The 22,454-nt window shown below is 42.8% G+C and overlaps 2 protein-coding genes and 2 non-coding genes across 4 annotated transcripts; 1 reads left to right on the top strand and 3 right to left on the bottom strand.

Annotated features, from left to right (window-relative positions):
- Positions 1-106: 106 nt before the first annotated feature.
- LOC113702526 (small nucleolar RNA snoR8a) lies at positions 107-193 on the bottom strand. The gene has a single exon (XR_003451170.1). It is a non-coding gene; the product is annotated as a small nucleolar RNA snoR8a (small nucleolar RNA).
- A 109-nt stretch (positions 194-302) lies between these two features.
- Positions 303-412, bottom strand: LOC113702547 (small nucleolar RNA snoR126). The gene has a single exon (XR_003451185.1). It is a non-coding gene; the product is annotated as a small nucleolar RNA snoR126 (small nucleolar RNA).
- Positions 413-2,851: 2,439 nt separating this feature from the next.
- Positions 2,852-6,698, top strand: LOC113701385 (uncharacterized). The gene is made up of 2 exons (XM_027222004.2): positions 2,852-3,215; positions 5,585-6,698. Exons 1-2 carry the CDS (start codon positions 3,027-3,029, stop codon positions 6,068-6,070), a joined length of 675 nt encoding a protein of 224 aa, XP_027077805.1. The 5' UTR covers positions 2,852-3,026; the 3' UTR covers positions 6,071-6,698.
- Positions 6,699-11,216: 4,518 nt separating this feature from the next.
- On the bottom strand, positions 11,217-11,921 carry LOC113701443 (uncharacterized). Its single transcript, XM_027222102.2, has one exon. It carries the CDS (start codon positions 11,919-11,921, stop codon positions 11,217-11,219), a length of 705 nt encoding a protein of 234 aa, XP_027077903.1.
- Positions 11,922-22,454: the final 10,533 nt, after the last annotated feature.

The raw sequence follows: 22,454 nt of genomic DNA, 5'->3' as shown, positions 1-22,454 counted from the left end.
GGTTCAATAGCATAATAACAAAGATTAAATAAATGTAAGAGATAACGGAGTAAAACTCGTAAAAGAAGATGATGGAGATGGATAGCATAGCGGCAAGAGGTGGGCGTGTAGCTCAGATTCTATGGGTGTAAGATTGAGTCTCTCATGCCTCTGGCATTCAGAACGAGGAATTATGCATTCTAATCACTGCAAACATCCCATTTCCTCTTACTTGCTATCCATCTTCCACAAAATCAATAAAAAATTTTCTTGAAAAAAAAAGAAAGAATTAAGCTCATAGCATAAAGGACATGAGTAAAGCGGGAGCTCAGACACGCACAAATAGGTCATCAAAGAAAAACAGGATAAAAAAAACAATGGTCGAATAATCAACCAACTCAGAATCGAGAAACGATTTCAATCTTCATTGCCCCCGTCACAACGCACCAGATATCAATAAATCGTTTATGTATAATAATGATCAGAAATTAAAATAGCTGATGTCCGCTAATTCTGCAAAAATCATCGACTTCCACCTCCGTCGACTAGCGGAAGCGTAGTGAAACAGCTATTATTTGCTACTTATATACTACTAGCGAGGAGGAGAGCAAAACCCTAGAGTAGACGCGACAAAAAAGGGACCTTTGATGGTAATGGGCTCAGCCCGATGTTCCTTGGGATAAGCGGACCGAAAATACTGGGCCCTGTCAACATGTCGCCCTTGCCACCTGGCCCAATCATTTTCTTCGGAAGAAAATTCTAATTGTCTTCTTTCCGCCCTGAAATTTTAGGCCTCTAAATATCAATACAAGTGACCGACCAGACCTAATTCATTGTACATCATTTATGCTCGGATGAAGAAGGCGTAATTTTCTTTCTTTTCTTTTTTTTTTTTGGAAAGTTTATACGGTTTACGAGAAAATTAGCCAGAGCATGAGCCCAAGGTGCAAAAGTAGATACAAAATTTAAAAAGCATTTCAACCAAAACACAAGTGATCCGGTCGGTCAGTTAAGACATCTTGCTTTGGCGTCTTTGACAAAGTTACTAAAATTGATCAACGATCATCTTTGCTGGGGATTCCTGATTTTGTACTTGATCATGACATGCATCGAGTTGCAAATTTTGCTACCAACCCATTAGTTAAACCTAACCTACACTAGTTTTAGAAAAATCCGTTAGTATGGGGTGTACTTTGTTTGATTAACCTAACCTACACTGGTTGTTAGTTGTCACTACATCAAGAAGTTAGCATCAATCGATTGGGATACGGATAAAGAGTTCCAGTTGGGATATGAAAGGGATCTGAGAGTCTTGTAAGGTGCAGCTGCAGCAATGGTCAATCGAGACAATCAGTAACACTTGCAGTGGAAGTAGGCCGCAAACCAAAACTAATACTAATGGCAAAATCTTTTCCTTACTAGACTAGTTACTGTCCACAGATTCTCGAGCTGATACTTGTTTGATGTTTCCAGAAGCAAGAGACCTCGGAAGTCATGTGCAAAATCATTTCGTTTTTGTACCTTGATCAATACAACCACTGCACCAACCGTTTTGTGTTTTTATCAACTTATTCATTGATGGATTATTTCATTTGCAAGTTATTGTCTCCTCTTCTTCTTCTTTAACCGCTGGCATGCTTAATAATTTCGAAAGCAAAAACCACATATTTCTGCCCATTCACGTTTCGCTTTCTTGATCTGAAGGAGTCCACCATTATGGGAAAAAGCAGTCTACCGCATGCAGTTAATTTGTACTTATAATATCCTCACTAACTAACAAGTAGCAGCATTGCAAGAAAATTAACAATTTCTATCATCATAGGACTCCTATGTCTTCCAAATTTTAGACTGAAAATGATTCACAGGAAATCTCAGTCTTATTCAGAATCAGTGGGCAGCGTGCCGTTTTCCTGGGAAGAAAAGCCGGGGATTTCCAAGTTTAGTCCCGGCTGCCAAAACAAGACCGCCGGTCCTCGTATTCAGCCGCCTTTACAAAAATCACTTTCTTCTCATTTTCAAAGCCCCCTGAATATGATGGGGTGTTATACTGATAATTATGACGTGAAGATTTCTCCTCCGCCACGAATGACTCAGCCACCAGGTCGAAGTCCTTCAACGAAAGGCCTATGGGGAAGGCGCCAAGACGACCCTTTCGCTGCAGCCATCAAGGAATGCACCAAAAATGTCACAAGCCTTGGTGGAGATCCAAGCAGAATTAGGAAATACATCGGATCCATCAAGAATAGAAATCAAAGCATCATACTCTCGTGCAAGGGGTCCTGCGATGTGAAAGAGGGTAATTTGGTTAGATTGGTTGATCTTCCTCCCCTCCCTCGGGGTAGAAATGGTAGGTGCCAGGCGAGGTAAGGATTTCAGATAGAGCATTATTGCATGCAGAGCATAAAGTGAGGTCGTGTTTACTTTTAGATTAAGTAATTGCAAGGAGAGAATTTACGAGAAGCATATAAATGTGTTCTTAAACTTCGTCGAATAAAGTCCCAATGTTTACATTATCGATGTAGAATGATCAATCAAATATTATTTTTGTATTATTAAGTGGATGATGATGATCATGTTTAATCAAGAAATGAGGATTGGATTATGATTCTTTCCGTCTTTCCCATTTGGGTGTCGTGAAATTCACGCACTCTTCTTTATTATTATTATTTTTTACTCTTGGATCCGCTACAAAATTTTTTTGCGCTTGGATCTCCGAAGAGTTTTTATTCTAAGGTTCCGTTAATCATATAACTATTCCTAGGTGGGCTGCCAAAGCTTACAACTCCAGAGGGCCAAAGCCCAAAAGGGCGTATTCAAAGAATTAAAAAAAAAAGAGAAGAAAACAAAAAGAAAAAGAAAATAATAGATAGAAAATAGAAAAGCACAGGTGTCTAATGTTTTGTACCGTGCTCTGGGGTTTAGTGCTTCAAAGTTCAAACTCTGCTCGATCTCTCATCTCTCCCCTCAAAAACCCTGTAAACCTGGGTCGTCGTCCGCTGCCTGGATGTCCGATGCTATAATCTTTTGAAAAAAAAAAAAAAAAGATTATGGCTTTGCCTACTGCAATGGTTTCTCCGGTGGCTGTTGCTCCCTCAAGCATGGTCACCCGCAGTCGGCAAAAGGGTCTCAGTTTCATTGCCTCGAAACCAATTACCGGTACAACTACTCCACCGCCTCAAATGTGTTTGATTTTAAAGTTCCGTTGTTTGACGATTAACGCTAATCAAGCTAAGTTGGTGAGCTAATCTTTTATTTTCATTACCTTTGTAAGCTATCTATCTGCATCTGCATTCATTTACATATTCAAGATCATTTTTTCCCCATATTTGGTTGGTTCCATCTCAATCGTGTCGTGCGTGATCGTAGCCGCTAGCTGATATTAGTATATTACTGTTTAAACATGATTTATACGAAGCCAACTACGACGGATTAACTTCCTTCCCTAGTTGGTTTTTTTTTTTTTTGGCCAAAAAAGAAAAGAAAAATAAAGAAATAGTGGGAATCAGAAATGAATGGGGGAATCATTAATATGAGTTTACCTATTCTGCAAAGAAAAAGGGCAAAAAAAAAGTGTAACCCTGAGTGACGACATACACCATTGGCCCAAGTGTTCAGATTACGAGATGTTGAAGGGTTTATGGTTTCTATCCCTTTCGCTCGTTTACCTTCTCTATCTTGTTGAAATCTCTTGAAACTGTAGTCACATGTTTTCTTGAGCACCATAATGCAAAAAATTAGAGTTATCCAGACAAAGGAAAGAGTTGTTTTGGATGGGTTATTTAGAAAGAAAGATGTTAAGCTGGGGATTGGTGCAATCTATGTAGATTATGAAGAGTTGAATGAGTGCAGTGTTCTCCTTGTGAGGTTTAACCTTTTACCTACAGATCTTAGATTTATATTCTACAAGGTCTTAAAAGCCATTTGTTGATGTTTTGCCAACACCTGCTACAACATTCATGATCTTTTAGGAATAAACCAGCGGTAATGGAGGATTAGGGGCCAAGCAGAGCAAGTGAAGCTTTTCCATTTCTCAGTTACTATGCATCACTGGCATAATGATCTAGCGGTCTGTCGCATGGTCAGAGTGATGTGATAGGTATCAACCCAGGGTTCCGCACACTAGTACCGGAACTGATGAGATGTGATCCCCTTATGTACAAACATTTTTCAGGTGAAACTTCAATGACAATTTGGACGAGTTATAGAAAGTTCTTTCCGTGGGATGTATGGTTTATTTTCGACGAATGAAAATTTAACTGTGGAAAAAAAAATTAGCAAATTTGCAATTAACAGTCCTTATCTGCCCCCTTCCCCCTCCCGGCGTGATATTAATTGGGAAGATCACCACCAAGAGCTGCAATAGCTGTTTATAATCTGAAGATCCTGGCTTTAAGCAAAAATGAAGTGAGCTTGAGGACAATTTGCATGCTGCAGAAATTATCATTTTCACATATGAGTATAACATTCTGAGTGGTGATGTTAGACATCCATAGGGAATAGTTGTTTTCTTCAGTTTGTCATGCAATACTACGACACTGAATGGGTTTACTGGGATCCCCTGTTTGTCCTCACAATGTTATCTACTGCTGCTGTTTAATTCATTGGCTCATAAGTGTGATTTCTAATTTTCATGTTTCTTAATTTAACTTTTGCAACTGTTCTTCTTTATTCATTGTCTAAATGGCTGATTAAAATGACAGCAATTACTTAGGAATTAAGATATGTTGGAGGGAGATTGCAACATACCATCTTCTCCATGGGATTAAGCAATTGGCACATTGATGCATTCTGCATTGAGCTTATCTTCCTGTAAATTATTTGGCTTATCATTGATGCAGACAAAGTCTTCTGGGTTACAGCCCAATGCATCAATGTTTGGAACATTGTTGACATGATTAGCGATCACAAATGATGGAATACTCGCAGCAAGAGTGTCCCCCCGTCTTAATGATTACTTGGAGCCCTTCATTTTTGACTTAAGACCACTTAAGTCGTGGATTTTTGACTTAAGACCCTTCATTCTTGACTTAATGATTCTTGGATTTCAAGTTCTAAGACAAGAATTTCCCACTATTTAACAGACCACTTAAATCCAAATATGGAAATTGATATTCTATCAAAGAATATACTCTGCTGTTATTGTGAAGTAATTGTTAGACGTTTAAACTTCCTTCTTAGAATTGACATGCGAAGTAGTTAAAAAATTCATAACTTCAATGACAAGCCTCTGTCCTTACCTTTTGGCCAGAATTTGGTGTGAGAAACAGAGGTTTTAAATTATACAATGATGAAGAATTTCTTTATTTGAGTAAGAATATGATTGGATTAGCAACTTTTGTCTTGTGTGACACCTCAACAAACTTTTTCATTTGGATATTTGCTGCTCTGATTTCATGAGATTGGATGACCTTTTGAAGGCTCTCTTTGCTCTCAAGTTTCATGTTAATCATCATTAGATTGACTTTTATCATGGCTGTTTATATTGAGATTTTGTGGCAAATATCACCCGCCCTCCTTTTAAAGAATCCATAGGTAGATTGTTGAAGCACTTTGTTAAGACATTATTGTTTTTATTCGCACATTGACCCTAGACACCGCTGTGCAGCTTCCCACTGAGTCTGAGAGCTGGAATGTTGCTATTAATACTGAAGCTTATTTTACCAAGGGGCCCCAATCTTGGAAGCATGCTTTGAGAGCTGCAGCAATATCCAGCTCAGATGCCGAGGGAGGTAAGAATGTTCAACAATTGGCTGAACCTAGTCGGCCAAGGTTGTCTAGGAAGGAAAGAAATCCCAAATGTCTTAGCAGTAGTGCAGCCCAAAAAGTGATGCTTGACCATTTCCAGATTGTCAAATATCCCTTAATTACTGATTTGACCATGCGAGTGATGATAGAAAACAACACTCTAACTTTTGTCGTGGATAAACGTGCTGACAAGAATAACATAAAGGCAGCTGCCAAGAAGATGTTTAAGATTGAGACCAAGAAAGTAAATACATTGATCATGCCCAGTGGTAATAAGAAAGCATATCTAACGTTGATACCTGATCAGAAAGCTGTTGAGGTAGCAAAGAAGATCAAAATCATATGAGAGAGCAGAAGCTTGCATTCTTCAATTTTGCTTCTTTTGTTGGGAGCTTATATGCTGTTGAACCCTTTAAATCACTGAAAGGGTATAAAAGTGATTGCACTGCCCAGTCGCGAGCTAGTGACACTTCTAGGAACCCTCTAGTTCTCGAGCGCCATCTCCTTTGACATTTCTCCAGTTGTCGACAACTGTTGACATGCATGTGGATGCGTTCATCCATCATTGTTAATCCATTTTAGCACGGCAGAGTCCATTTTCTGGTGCATATGAGCGGTGCGTTATGAGTCCTGCATCCTCCAATGCCAAAAGACATGATGGAATTTCTAATGATAGTAAATGTCTTTTGTAGCATAGTGACCATGTTGGTGGGTCTGAATCTGAATACGACTGTGGAGGATCCTTTGATAAAGAATGAAGATCTTCTTTAGTAGTAGTAATATTTATATGTTGCAAAGACGGTCTAACCATGATCATGTAGTGCATCATCGTTTTTCTACTCAAGATGTTTTTACTTTTTATGATATGGAGTTAGGTAAGTTGTTGGGAGGGTGAAGGCTTTTTAAGAAATTATTAATGACATAAATTGTCCTGAATGGTTTTGATTTTTATGCCGATTTATGGTTTCACCGTATCTATGCGAAGCTTGAATGTTCTATGGTTCTTCTGGCCTGGCCATCAGGATATTTTCCCATGTATGAAGTTTCAGACCTCAACAAACACTCTCCTCGTACAACTGCAGGAGACTAAAAATGAGGGTTGGGGGACAACACAAGACACTGAAATATGTTTATCGGTAAATATCTCGTTCGTTTTCTTTTTAAGAAAAAAAAATGTGTCGAAACTGAAATTTATCATGTAGAAATGTGAGTGGGAGATTTGAAAAACTAATAAATACTTATGTTAGTTGTTGGAAAACCAAAAAGGTTTAATCTTCAACCAGAAAAAAAGATGAAGCATCTGTCTAGCATGATGTATTTCGAGACCTGCTACTGATAAGATAAAATTTCATAGATGTGCAACGTAAAACAGTAGTGAATTTTGATGGTGTAATATTTCCATTTGTTTTTTTGGGTTGGAGAGGAAGTTGCCGAGTTGCTTCGCTGAAAAATGATTTTGACATTTGCCAATCCTTGGGGTTAGAGTTACTTCAGGGTTTTGGCCTCTAAACTGCTCGTTCTTGAGGTAACAAGAAGTCAAGCAGCATATTAGATACTATACTACCACAAAAGAGTTCCCAATCAAATCACGTGCAACGTTTCCGAAAGTCAATCTCAACCTCAATTGCGATCTAAATTTACACACTCGTTCAATCTAAATTTGTGATTGAAAAAAAAAAAGAAGAGAGATTGATCAACCAGATATTGATATGTTCACAAGATTCGGATTAAAGTCCTGAGATTGATCTGTACGTATGGGTTAGAATCTGACGAAATATTTTTATGTTTCTGGTTCAAGTATCATCATGTTTGCCCCAGTTGAGTTCCAGGTAGTCGCTTTCTTGGAATTTTTGTTTTTTTTTTTTTTTGGGTTGGAAATATTGGTAAGATATTGTCCGCAAATAAAGAGAACACGGTATCTTTCCTTGAAAAAAAAAGCACAGAACTCTAATGATGTCGTTGATTACTTTGTTGTTTTCTAGTGGTAGGCCTGGCAGGCAAGTTCAATTCTTTGGCTCCAATTAATAAGTTAGATTTCTCTTGGACTCGGAGACTTTGGACTTTGATTCATGGGATATATGCAATGATAATTGTTTTTCAAAGGGTTAGTTGGTAACGAAAGTGACACCGTCGATATTTCTTACGAAGAAAGCTCATAGATGCGACCATATGATCCCTCGGAAATATTTTTGTTGGGAAGAAAATAAAAGAGATCGATGGTGGATGATTGGATCCCATGGTACGTAATAAAATTGTTCACACCCTTCTTCTAGGTCTTTATTATTGGCGTTGCTCATATCAAATCACTTATCGAAACTACGGGGAACTTCGACAGAAATGGAGGGGGGGTACTCTGAAAGTGAAAGACAAACCTTGAGAAATTCTTCAAGAAATTGACAATAGGAGTAATTACTGAAGTCAATCATTTATCGTTGCCGGCCTCAGACTCGGTTAAATATATATATAGTTTATAACAACGTCTAATCTTTGTCGTCAACATAATTTTTGAATTTAAATTAAGTGCTGGACCTCAGCCACTCATCCATAAGTAAACGACGCAAATATGTATAAACTTCCAGTTACCCAGAAAGGAAATTCATTCAGGTGTAATTTTCAACATTATGGTTTTCTAATATGTAGTGGAGTAATCACTTCACCATACACTACTCTCTCTTCCTCCTTCTGCTCCTTCTCCAGTAGAGAAAGCAAAAATTAGAAAGAAAAGGAATCAAGCAACGAATAGTGAGTGAGTGGTTCAGAAGTGAAGATTAATCTGGACCAGCCAGCCTTAATTTCTTGCTTTGGCAAATAGTACTAGTCCTAGTAGCAACTGGGCTGGCCAAATAAATCCAAGAACTTGGGAATCTCGAAAAATTTACACTTAACCAAAAAAACCAACTTGATGCTGATGGTTGAGTGGCAATTATTGGAGATTAATCCACAGCCTCCTGCAATTCACGCGTGTACAGGCGTTAAATTTTTGGATCCCACTTCATTTGGACACGTTTAAACTTGGAGAGGCCCACATTTCATCTTTTTAACTTAGAGATGAAGAAAGGAAGAGACAGCGTCCCAACGCCTTGATTCCCTTAACAAAGCTTTTTAAAGGCCAAGTACAAAAGAGCCAGAACGACCGGTGGAAACTAGAAAGAAAGAAAGGAAAAAAGAAGCATAATGACTATTGAGGGGGCAGGCTTCTCGTAAACTAGTTGTAATCAATCAAAGACCCTGTCAAAAAGAAAGAAAGATTGGGTTCCAATTCTTACCTACCCCCCTAAAAGACAGCGGACCAGCCCTAAGCTAACAGCCATGCATTCTGCACCACACAAATATCAGATTATCAGATTCCTAAAAGCTGCTTAAACTCATCAATCTTTGGTCGTATGCTTGCCTTTTTAAAAAGTTGCACAAAATGTAGAAACGTGTTTGGTTAGATTTACAAATTTTCATTTATTTAATGGTACAAATTAGATCTTCTTGTTATTATTTGTCCACCTCCTGTGGGGAAATATTGCTGAGTGATGAATAACGTGAATACATTTTGCAACTTAGGTAATTGGCAAAATCAATCTGATTGTGATTTATGATGAGGTCTTTTGACTTAAAGCTAAGAAACTTCAAGACGGTGTTCCGAAACATAATACTAGTTCTAAAGCATTGGGACCATAGCATCAAGCGGTTTGAATGTTGGACGATGCCTTGATGCTTATCACCACGGGGCACAAAAGGCAGTAGGCGGTTGAAACAAGGAATTAGTTTGATACGTGGGGAGCGTCCGTTGCATACGTCCTTAATTGCTTTCCTAGTGTCGAGCATAAATACTTCCTTGATCTGGTAGTAATTGTTTTTTAATTAGCATTAGGTTAATGGAAATGAATTACAACGGAGGTGACATGCGCAAAATTGCAATCTCTTTCATTTGTTGTGCAATGGGCTGATTGGATTACGTCCTTAATCACTATGTCTGACATAGCCCGTTTTCTTAATTATAAATTATGAGGTGTCTTCAAGACCCACTTTAACTAAATAGAAGATGATTATCTGGTAACCGTGACATAATAAGTTTCCTGATTGAACTCTCAAACTTTCTATTTTTCGATCTCTATTTAGACTAAAAAAAAAAGAAAAAGAAAATATTATCCATCTCTTTATAAAGTTAGTTAAGAGTCTCCCTTCAATTCAAAAAGGGATTCTAGTGTTGTAATTTTACAAATTACGTACATACAGAAAATTGCTCCAATCTTTACTCGTATTGCTTGCTTGACATTTTTAATAATTGCAAAAGCATCTAAAAATCAAGGGGGCAAAATACCTAAAATATGAGGATAAGGACATAGAATACAATAACTTCAAAAAATTAATTAGTGGCTAAGAATGGCACCCTAAGTGACATTCCTATTTTATTTCTTTTTTTTTTTTTTAAAAAAAGGTAATGCATCTCTTTATGAAGTTGTAAGGTTTTTCTTTTTATCTGACTTCTAAAGTTCTATATAATTCGAAGCCTACTAAGTTTGCCAAAGTAAAAGCATGCTGATATCCGGACTTGCTTGCAGAGAAAGAACCAAATTCCCATCTTTGGTATATTCCTTGTCTAATGTCATGCTACTTTGTTTTCTTCTATTAAAGCTCATGGACATGGACGTGATGTTACTTAAACAAGATTATTGCGGGACGAACATTTGTTCTGGTTGTGTTAATAAGTTATAATTAATTTGCTTGATGAGGACGGCTAATAATGGGCTATTGTATACACTTGGATGGTCTCTTGTGAGTCGGCATCTTTCTTCACGGATGAAATGAAAATCATTATGAAGAACTTTATCGTTTCTTCGCTAAAGCGTCCTTTTAATTATAGCACCCATAAGTTGCCCGATTCCATTAGCCGTCGTAATCAGAGCAGTGTTACTCCGTCAATAGCATTTGTACTCGATTTCCACGCGATAGTGACAACATATAAATTGAAGACATACCATACTAGTTCTATTCACCGATTGTCAGAAGTAAGGTTAGGAGAAAAACGCCATACGATAGTCACAAACGAGTCGATGTCGATGATATTTTGGTCAGTCACAGAATTTGCAAAACGTTGTAGTTAAGACCTGATTAGCCAGGGATCTATAGTATGGTACGAAATACGCAAGGCAAGAGAAGTTCAATGAGAAGACTTTCGATTATTATAATTTACTGATAAGCAATAGCCAAACATTGGACAACTCTCTACAGAGTGATGATTCTGCTGGCGTAGCCAAAAAACGAAAAAAGAAAAAAGAGACTACTACTCTTTTTTCTCCAACGTCCCCCATGTCTAAAAATAGCTCAAGAGTAACACCTATCCGTCTCTTCTATTAGCTTTAATTTACAGAGAAAGAGAGAGCAAAAGAGGGAAGAGGGAAGAGAGAGAGAGAGACGGACAGAGAAATGTGTCGGGGTTCTTGCATATCTTCGGTTTTAGTAGCTTTTATGTGAAGCGGGTTTTTAATGATTCTTTAAGGTCATGTGATTAATGGTTGCGGTATAGTTTCATCGTTCATGGGCGTAAGATTATTGCATGGCCATGCAGAGGTAGCCAGCTGTTGCTGAAGTTGCCGGACCAGCAACACTTGACGTATGTCCCAAAGACGTTGCCGGAGGATGACTGACTCCGACCGGAGCCGGTCGTTGTCAGTCCTCACCAGTTGGCAGTGATGGGTAACAACACGTAGCCGGTTCACTAGTTCCCGGTTCCCAATTCTAAGCCGACTCACTTGGTTCCTCAAGTTCTCCAGATGTTTCTGTTTCCTCATACGGGACCTCTTCGCGGACTCCCGGTTCGATAACATGCGCCTGCGCTTTCGCTCGTCTGCGGCAGAATCAACGGCTGGGTTCGTGGTATCATCTGAACCGGAGTAAGGCCTTTTATTGTTTTGGTTCGGTTCCTCCGAACCGGAAGATGAATCAAGCGGGGTTGGATCATAGTTTTCTGAACCCGAAATGGAAATAGCCTGTCCGGTTGGATCGAGCGGGGGCGGAGTGTAGGTTTCCGAACCGGAATTAGAAATTACCGGTTCTTGGGCTTCTACTCGTAGTTCTTCTAGTGGGGAAAGAATCGGGTCATCATGTTGTGGAAAGACAAAAGGTGGTTCTTGGCAGTCCCAAGGAGGGAAACCACTCTCAAAAGCCGGAAAAGGGTTTCCGAACAGACCGTCGGCGGACAACATGGCCGGAAAATCAATAATGGAGCAGTGAGGAAAGGTGGGAGGGGAAAAGGGAAGGAACGAGAGCTAGGAGGCTCGTATTTAAGGAGGAGCCTGAGGGGCTGTATGGTGGTCCACTCAGGGACATTTTGGTAAAAAACAGCCGCCCAAGTTTAGGCATTAAACTTTTGAGTCAGGTGGCACTAGCGGGGTGGGGTAGCGTTTTGGCTTTTTAAAAAGAGTGCATGGGGTGACATCAGCTGGCGGGTCCCACACGTTCAAGCTTAGTCATGAAGAAACAAAGCAGGTGGGATCACTGTTGTCACACGTGTCAAGCAACCGATGGATGAGCGTGAGGGGAGGCAGTAGTGTTGGAAGGGAGGTGCCAACGTGGAGGATTTCGGGGGCCTGATTCGTTTGGGCTCGGCTTGGCGCGCCGTATTTGTCGTTCTCAGCTCATGGCTCCTGGTCCCTATGAGTTGTGACGTCCCTCGACTTCTCCAATTATGCAACCACGCGACATTAAGATTAACACTCACTCTTAGTATTTCAATAATTAATAATAATAGAGTGATTTAAGTCACCATCATCAACTGTTTATGTATTTCAGATCCCTCGTGACCTCCTACGATCCTTCCTATGGTGGAAAAACTCAGATTAATTATCTTTGGGAAGTTGACCAATGGCTGCGGAAATATTTGTCCCACTTGCTCGCTAGATTAATGGCAAACGCAAGGCTCCATGGCGGTGTTACTGAGAAAAAAAAAAAAAAAAAAGGATTAGTGTGTATTTATCTTTTGACGGGAGCACAAAATGCTTAATATATGACTCAAATTTTTGGTAATATTTGGAACAATCTTCACTTGAAATATGATGATTATAACTCAGTTGGAACCAGGAAGCAGTGGCTAACAGGTTATTTATAAATAGGAAAATTTCGATATTTTTAAATTTACACTAAGTACAAATTTTGGTACTAATGTTATGAGGCATCATCAATACATCGAAGTTGTGCATGCATTTGAGATAGAGATAGAGCGGTGTGATGAATTTAGCAATTTCCTATTATTAAACTTTATTTTGTATTAATTGTAGTAAAATACAACAGCGTAACATTTCTTTCTAGACAATTAAATTAAGGAGTAGTATATATATAATATGGATGACAAATTAAAGAATAATCAGTAGTTCATTATTATGAGAAGAAAGAATAAACATAATTTTTTTTTTTTAAAAAAAGAAAATAATAGAGAGGAGGAGCAAGGGCACTTGTGTTGCAGATAATATCTAATCAAATTATCATGTCTCAAGTAGTATTAGGAGTTGACTTCAAGAAAATAATAGCCACAATATGAGTTGATGAGATAAATAAGTAGTATTAAAGTATGTTATACGAATTGTGACGGCAACAAGATGTAGCAAGCAACCTTCCATAAACTGCCGCAAGTATAAGCAACGGTTACGTCAAGAAGCATTTGCAAAAGCGATCATGTATGTATGAGAACATCAGATTTATTGCAATCTGCAGCAGAGTAATAAGCCTTATCCATCTTTTAATTCGTGCCTGGTCCAAATTAATCTCTTTTGTTTACTAATCCGTACTGGTTCAGTAGGTGTATCTTTTACCCAGAAACTTTTCTATCCATTCTCGCCATCTAAAATTAAACAACTAATAGTAAGTGTTAAAGGCAAGGCAATAATGCTAGCTTATTGAGGTGATTAAAAAGGTCAATAAGTACAATAGCAAAGTGCCAGTTTGATGCGTGCTTGAGAATTATTTTATACATCTGGCTGGCCTTTTGTTTACAGTACGATTTATGTTTGTGGCTTTTCTATATGTTTAACCCTGCCAGAATTGGAGCCGTGACCATCTTCTGGAAGCTGACCACATTCTTGAGAATTATATATATATATATATATATATACACACATGTACGTATGTATGTATATGTGTAGCTCAATCATCTATACCTAGCATATATATACATAAATAGGATGAAAGTCTTGTACGAGGAGGCATTCACATGATATGGGGGTGGGTAGAACGTTTTGTGTGTTTAATTGGGCAGCATAAGTTTCTACTCTTGCGCTACTGCTGATCTGCGAGAAGCTATTTTTTACTCCTGTATGGCATCTCTCCAGCAAGAACGATGATTGGACTGTTCAGCAATGGATAGCAGAGATGCCCTTCACCTGTTTCTTGCGCGGTACTTTAATTCAACAGAGAGTTAACCTGAACATGATCAACAGATTAAGCATCGGGATGGACTTTATCAGCAATTTAAAAGTCCTTGAAGAATCTGAATGTTCGTTTGTTCAACATCATACATTCATACCTAACTAACTTTCGCTTCATTAAATTAAGCTAGAGTGCTTAGAAAATTTAGGGTGGGAATCTACAGTTGAATAGAATGGTCATGATTCATGAGGACTAAACAGCTGGCTATTAATCTGATTGATCGCTCAAATCAAAATGCTTACCATGAGGCCGACAAGCAAAAGCATTGATAGCCCTAGTCTCATAATCCATACACAGAAAAAGGAAGCAAATGTTTGATTAATTTCTCCTTTTACACTGCTGCTATTATCTCATCCTCTGGCATATATTTCTCTCCCAGGTCAAGGGATTAATGTACAACGCCATTGACCTACAGACGCGTCGGTTGTGATAAGATATCATAAGGCCTTCCATGCACTTTATAGTATGCACCTTGGCATATTCCAGTGTCACCTAGCTAATTCATTGAAACCAACGCAAGAATATTCTTTCTGTTTGATTTTTCCACACTTTAGTTTAGCTTAGCTACCGGCTATACTGTACATGGCTTTTAAACTTCACTTCTATACTTATTATGACGAAAGTGAAAATGGCCCGAATGAATATCCTAGTGTTGTTTATTGGATGAACTGCAAGTAGCATTCATGTGAAAGAACAGTAATAAGAAGAATGCTGTCACTAAATAAAGGTTCATAGCGGATATAAGAGTTCAACTACCTCCTTAATTATCATTATTATTATTATTATTATTTTTCTCTTTTTGGTACAAAGTTGTGTAGGAGTAGTAAATTACTTTACATATAGCGTACGTAATAACAAGTTAGTAAATTATTTTGGAAGTAATGGAGAATATAATACGGCAGCGCAGCCTACACCACAGAGCACGTCTCTTTTAAGAGTTGTGAAATTTATTAGAATAACAATCCGAAGAAAAATTTTCATCAAACTTGCGAGAGAAGTTGTAATAAGGAGGTTTTATGACTATTTAGTTAAAAGCAATTTCATAGCTACAACAAAATCTTAGGTTAAAAAAAAAGTATATAAAAGAGTTTGCTTTGAGTCCCTACGAATTTTTATTTCGATTTAAGTCCTTTCCCCCTACAAATATTTGTTCTCTGAGAAAGGAAATAGTGAACAAATTGATCATAAACTATGATATTTTAATACCCTTTTCCCCCTCTGAGAAGATATTAGTCGTATATAAAATAGAATTTTCATAATAAATGCAAGTCCTTCTAATATTTGTTTGAGAATATAAATTCTTGTTGTGACCAAAAAAATAGATTTTGATTAAAATTATTAGCAAAAGTAATAAAATGATTTTGTTGATAAATTCGAGTAATTAAATATTTCACAATTAGGAATCTGGATTTATTATCATAAACTAGATTTTCTAACAAAATCAGTCGGTTTAAACTAGGATCATGAGCAAGTGCATGAATATACTCCTGAAAGATAAGTAGATATAGAAAACCGTGTTGTTGAGATCTATCAATATATAAATATCTTTAGATTTCCTCCATTTGATTTAAATTTGAATCAAAGGTAGAAGATTTGGAGGTTAGCAAATGATACATAATGCGACGCAGTCAAAACAAAGTATTTTAGTAATAAAAGATGGCATTACTTTCTCTGTTTTTTTTTTATTGGCAGGTTGCTATAACTAGCACTGAATTTGGGTTCTAATTATTTGTTAATCGTATACTCTGTTAATAACAACAATGACAAAATTTAAAAAAAAAAAAAAACAACAGACAAAATTCACCCAATATTTTGTAGAAGTGACGAAAGGGATAACTTAGACGCTAATTGTAATTTCTTGGGGGCAATATTAATCAATATTAAAAGAGTGTTAGGCGCATCCTTGCTAGCTTTGAGATGGTGTTGTCAATTCGAGACACACAACTGATTTCACAGATCAACGTAACAAAGTGATTAGTCTACTAATTAATATTGGAAAAAGTTTTGGTTGGGCCATCACTATCTCATTTCTAGATGTTTAACGTCAAACTTTGGGCGGCAGAAGCTGGTGATTTTGGCCCCTCACTTTAGTAGGAGTAGCAAATTTCACATGATTAGACTTCTTTTCTTCTGTCTTTTGCATGCACCTGGACTATCTGCATCTTTCTTCTCCTCGTTAAGAGGTACCAGCAGAAAAGTACTATTCTTATGCCCATCTGTTTGGGCACTGAGGATGCTCACCTCGGCCATCCTTCATGCCCGAGGTGAACTCACCTCGTCCTTCATCAGAGCTCATCCGCGTCTCGGGGATATCCCCTAAGCTCGGCTAAATCCCTAGTCTACCGGGTAGGTGACCTCGGCACCTTCACCTCAGCTACACGCTAATGATGTCAGGACACCTGACATCACCCGGGATCAGTGTGCTTTATCTGAAAAGCACTGTTGCACTTAATGGCTACTGCAAAGGACTCCCCGTCACCCTGTCCGGGCGGCTACAGTGTCAGAGTCAGGGTATCTGACAGGGAGCAGAGCCGTAATGGCAGGACATGGGTCCCACCGGCATAAGACCTCCGTCCTGCCCTCCACTCTCATTCTATAAATACCCCACACCCTCCCAACAAGTAAGCATACACTGTTCATTTGCTCATACTCTAGCATTTTCTCGTTCTCATACTAACTTAATCGTCGGAGTGATACCAGGGGAGAAGCCCCGCCATTCACTTCGGACAAGAAGGTTGACTTCGGACACACGAATTCACCTCACCTCATCTCAGAGAGGACTGATTTAGGTCGGCTTACTTATCCACCAAAAATCGCCTCTTCAATTGGCGCCGTCTGTGGAAACGAGATTACTGCTAAAATGAGATCCACGCGCTCCAGAAGCGGAAGAGTTCCCTCAACTGGGGCTGGGCAGACATCCGGAGCCCAGCAAGATCGTATCTCTGAGGAACATGGGTCCCAAAGGACCCAACCCAACAATGAGGAGGCCATCGCCAAGATGGCCGAGTTTGTCACGGACAACCCCAACATCTTTGAGGAACTAGGAAGGTACCTCAAGAGGCAGGAAAAAGAAAAAGTCGAGTCTTCCAAGAGGAGACCGACGAAGTCCCCTGAAGTGCCCTCAGGCGAGGACTCCGAAGATGGGCGTCTATCTCGGAGCACCTCCAGGCGAGCCTCATCCAAGGCAACCTCCAAGATTGCCTCCATCTCCCGAGCGTTTTCTCGGGGACTACTGGGAAAACGAGCCGAGGACCCACCTCGGCGTCCCGGAGGCCTAGCTTCTGATTACATGAGGGCTCCGCCCTTCACTGATGACATCAACGGGGAAATGGTGCCCCCGAACTTTAAGCTTCCAAATTTGCACACCTATGACGGCCGAGGTGACCCCGAGGATCACCTCCGCGCCTTCATCTCCGCATTCCGACTCTACTGCGTCCCCGACGCCTTGATCTGTCGGGCTTTCCCCATCTTCCTGCACGGGACCGCCCGGAAGTGGTTCTGGAGTTTAGAACCGGGGAGCATTTCCTCCCTGGATGAGCTGATAGACCGGTTCATTCACCGCTTTGTGTCGTCTCGACCAATAACAAAGACTTCAGCTTACCTCTTGAACCTGCAACAGGGTCAGGGCGAGTCACTTCGCTCGTACGCCCAAAGGTTCAACGAGGAGAATGTACAGATACCTGACCAGAACGAGCAGGTAACTATTGCTGCTTTCACCAACGGGTTAATAGCAGGGATCTTTAACACCGAAATCCATCGGCAGTACCCCCGTACACTCCGGGAGCTCTGGGAAAGGGTGGACCAGGGAATCCGAAGTGAAGATGTAAATCGCATGAAGCGAGAAGCCCAAACATCTCGTACGGGGCAAGATCCCCGAAGGAGGAAAGACACTGGCCGAGGTGAACCAGGCCCAAGTGGCACTTCAAACCAACCCCGAGACCGCCGAAGTGTCTTCGACCGGATCGTGAAAGGCAGATCGTCCACCTCGGACGCCGAGCTGACGCCCCTCAATTCGAGCCGGGCCCACGTCCTGGCTGTGATGAGGCAGAATCACCTCGGCCGAAACCCTCCCGAAATTCCGGGGAGGAGAGATAAGAGGAACTCGAACCTCTACTGTGCCTACCACCGTGATGTAGGGCACGAGACTGAAGACTGCAACGACCTGAAGCGGGAAATCGAAAATTTGATCCGGCAAGGATACCTGAAGCAATTCGTCCGCAAGGATGGAGGCTTCAACCGAAGTGTCTCCCACCGGGAGAACCGGGGCCCTCGCCGCGACGACCGACGGGACACGAACATGCATTGCCGAGATCCCGAAGACCGTAGGGAGGACAAGCAGCCCCCACGCGATGGCTCACCGGGCTACGGCCCCAACATCGCCGGGGTGATCAATACCATCGCGGGAGGACCAACGGGAGGAGACAGCCAGAACTCCCGGAAGCGGACCTACCGCCAGGCCGAGATGGAGGTGGCCGAGCCGAGCTCTCGGCTGTCTGAGGTCATCACCTACGGTCCCGCTGACCCCGTTCCTGCGGCCTCCAGCAATCATGAAGCTCTTGTGATTGAAGTCCTCACCAACAACTACGTAGTCAAAAAGGTCTACGTAGACCCCGGAAGCTCGGTAGACGTCTTGTACTACCGGACTTTCGAAAGTTTGAAACTGACCAGGGAGCAACTCACTCCTGTCAGGACTCCCCTCGTGGGATTCGGGGGACACGTCGTCCACCCGGAAGGCATGTTGACCCTGGTGGTAACAATCGGGCGTCATCCACGCTGCCGAACTGTGCCTGTCAGTTTTGCGGTGGTCAAAGCAGACTCCCCCTACAATATGCTGATAGGCCGGCCCACGCTCAATGCCTTGAGAGCCGTATACTCCACCTACCACCTGAGCTTTAAATTCCCAACATCTGCGGGGGTGGCCGAGCTAAGCAGCGATGTGGGCGCCGCCCGGGAATGCTACCTCGCCACCATTCAAGCAGCAGTCACCCCCCGGCCCTCACCGAGGTCAGAAGAAAAGAGGCCAGCGGTCCTCTCCATAGACTGCATCGACCCTCAGAAGGCAGAAGAGCCCAACAGGCTGGAGCCCGGGGATGAGGTGGAACTGGTGGTAGTGGATGAAGCGAAACCTGACCAAGTGGTCCAAGTAGGGGCTGGACTACCCTCACCCCTGAAAGAAGAAATGATCTCCCTGATCAAAGACCACCGAGACGTCTTCGCGTGGTCCGCGGATGAAGTGGTCGGAGTGCCACCCGAGCTCATGACTCACCAACTCAACGTTGACCCGCAGGCCCGACCTGTGCGACAGAAACGAAGGCACTTCGGCCCCGAACGTAGCCAAGCCATATCGGATGAGGTCGACAAGCTCTCGCCGGCCAAGATGATCCACGAGGTCCAATATCCCACCTGACTGTCCAATCCAGTCATGGTAAAAAAGGACACCGGGGGATGGAGAATGTGTGTCGACTTCACCGATCTCAACAAGGCCTGCCCCAAAGATTGCTATCCTCTGCCAAGGATAGACGCCCTCGTCGACGCGGCGATGGGGTATGAAATCCTCTTCTTCCTATATGCCTTCAAAGGGTATCATCAAATAGGAATGAGTGAGGAGGACCAAGAGAAAACGGCGTTCTACACCGACCGAGGTACTTATTGTTACACTACCATGCCCTTCGGGCTAAAGAACGCCGGGGCGACCTACCAAAGGCTGATCAACCGACTCTTCCAGAATCAGATCGGCCGCAATGTGGAGGCCTATGTGGATGACATCCTCGTTAAAAGTCTCGCCACTTCATCCTTTCTGTTAGACGTGAGGGAAGTCTTGGGTGTCCTGCGAGACTCGAGGATGAAGCTGAATCCCAAGAAGTGCGTCTTCGGCGTCACCTCGGGAAAATTCTTGGGGTATCTGGTTTCCCACCGGGGAATCGAGGCCAACCCCGACAAGGTGAAAGCCATTCAGGACATGTCTCCACCCCGGAACATCCGAGAAGTCCAACGGCTAAATGGACGCCTGGCCGCGCTGAATCGCTTCCTGTCCCAATCAGCCGAGAAAGCTCTGCCTTTCTTTAAGGTGCTGAAAAATGCTGACCAGTTCGCCTGGACTGAGGAGTGTCAGGCTGCTTTCGACCAGCTGAAGCAGTACTTGCATCACCTACCAACTCTCGCTTCACCTCGGCCCGAGGAGAAGCTCTACCTCTACCTCTCCGCAGCCGACGAGGCTGTCAGCGCTGTGCTCATCCGAGATGAGGGCACCCAAGTGCCGGTCTACTACGTCAGCCGAGCCCTCCGCGGGCCGGAGACCCGATACACGCAAGTGGAAAAACTTGTGCTGGGGCTCGTCCACGCAGCTCGGCGGTTGAAACCCTACTTCTTAGCCCATCCCATCTCGGTAAGGACCGACCAGCCCATTCGGCAAATATTGGTGCGACCCGAAGCTTCTGGTCGCCTCACCAAGTGGGCTGTCGAATTGGGAGAATATGACTTGTCCTACGAGCCACGCACCGCCATAAAAGCTCAAGCTTTAGCTGACTTCCTTGCTGAGCTCACCTTCACGGAAGGTCCAGAGTCCACCTCAGCCTTACCCGAGGTGTCCATCTCATCCTTGTGGACATTGTATGTCGATGGATCCTCTAATGGAGACGGCTGTGGAGCCGGACTGCTCCTGGAAGGACCTCAGGGGGAGGTTTGCTCTTACGCCCTCCGCTTCGACTTCCCGGCCACCAACAATGAAGCCGAGTACGAGGCTCTAATCGCTGGACTCCAGCTAGCCCGCAAGCTCGGCGCCCAGCAAATCCACGTCCGCAGTGACTCCCAGCTCGTGGTACGCCAAGTTATTGGTGAGTACGAGGCCAAGGATGAGACCATGCAACGGTACCTCTCCAAAGTTCACCAACTCACCGCGTACTTCAAATCATTCGAAATCCAAAGGATCCCTCGGTCCCAGAATAAGCGAGCCGACGCCTTATCCCGGCTGGCTTCCACTTCATTCTCTGACCTCAACAAAACCGTTTTGGTGGAGGTCCTGAGTGAACCAGGGTACGTGGAAGAGGTGGCCTGCCCCGTGCACTCTGAAGAAACTTGGATGACCCCGTTCATCCTTTTCTTGGGTCAAGGAGTCCTTCCCGAAGACCGAGCTGAAGCAAGGAAGATACAGCGCAAAGCCGCTCGGTATGCACTCCGCGATGGAGAACTATATAAGCGCTCCTACCTCGGCCCATGGTTGAGGTGTGTCACCCCCGAGGCAGGACGCGAGGTCCTCCACGAGATCCACGAGGGCCTATGTGGGGCTCACATCGGCCACAGGATGCTAGCCAAGAAAGCTATGCTCCTGGGATATTTCTGGCCATCACTTCGGCAAGACTCCCAGGACCTCGTTCTCGGCTGTCCTTCCTGCCAAATCCACGCACCCGAGCGCCACCAGCCTTCAAATTTCATGGTCCCCATCACTTCACCCTGGCCGTTTGAGCAATGGGGGACAGACATCATAGGTCCCTTCCCCAAAGCCGTCGGGGGCTATACATTCTTAGTAACCGCTGTGGATTACTTCACCAAGTGGGTCGAGGCCGAGCCACTTCGAACCATCTCAGGGCTGGCCATTCAAAAATTCTTTTGGAAGTGCATTATCTGCCGCTTCGGCATACCGCGGGTCATCATCTCGGACAATGGGAGACAGTTTGCCGAGAACCCGTTCAAGACTTGGTGCGAGAACCTCGGCATCAAACAACACTTCACTTCGGTAGGCCACCCCCAGGCCAATGGTCAAGCAGAAAACTTCAACCGGAGTCTTCTACATGGTCTCAGAACCCGACTACACCGAACTGGGTCATCTTGGGTGGAGGAACTCCCCAGTGTCTTGTGGTCGTATCGGACCACGCCGAGGTCAGCGACGCAAGAAACCCCATTCTCCCTGACCTACGGCGCCGAGGCGGTCATCCCGGCTGAGATCCTTACCCCCAGCCCTCGGCTGGCAGCCTATGCCGCCGAGGTGAACGACGAAGAGAGGCAGCTGGACCTCGACCTCGTCGAAGAACGAAGGAATCTCGCCTCAGCCCGGATAGCTTCTTACAAGAACACACTGGCACACTACTACAATGCCCGCGTGAGACATCGTAGATTCCAGGCTGGAGACTTGGTTCTTAGAAAAAACTCAGTCAGCCGAGCTGAACCGCAAGGAAAATTATGCCCGAAATGGGAAGGCCCTTACCGAGTTGTGGAATCTGACCCTAAGGGGTATTGTAAACTGAGTTACCGAGATGGCTCATTAGTGCCGAGGTCTTGGCAGGCCGAGAACCTCAGATTGTATTACGCCTGAATTTTTAATC

The sequence above is a fragment of the Coffea arabica genome, chromosome 7e, assembly GCF_036785885.1.
Source record: "Coffea arabica cultivar ET-39 chromosome 7e, Coffea Arabica ET-39 HiFi, whole genome shotgun sequence".
Classification (NCBI taxonomy): domain Eukaryota; kingdom Viridiplantae; phylum Streptophyta; class Magnoliopsida; order Gentianales; family Rubiaceae; genus Coffea; species Coffea arabica.
The sequence above is the reverse complement of the archived record's forward strand: the minus strand, read 5'-3'. Positions and strand labels throughout refer to the sequence as shown.

Excerpts from the sequence above, each read along its gene's own strand:
- LOC113701385 (XM_027222004.2), top strand. The coding sequence starts at position 3,027 with ATGGCTTTGCCTACTGCAATGGTTTCTCCGGTGGCTGTTGCTCCCTCA. Across the intron at positions 3,216-5,584 it reads ACGCTAATCAAGCTAAGTTG|CTTCCCACTGAGTCTGAGAG; the intron begins GTGAGCTAATCT and ends ACCGCTGTGCAG.
- LOC113701443 (XM_027222102.2), bottom strand. The coding sequence starts at position 11,921 with ATGTTGTCCGCCGACGGTCTGTTCGGAAACCCTTTTCCGGCTTTTGAG.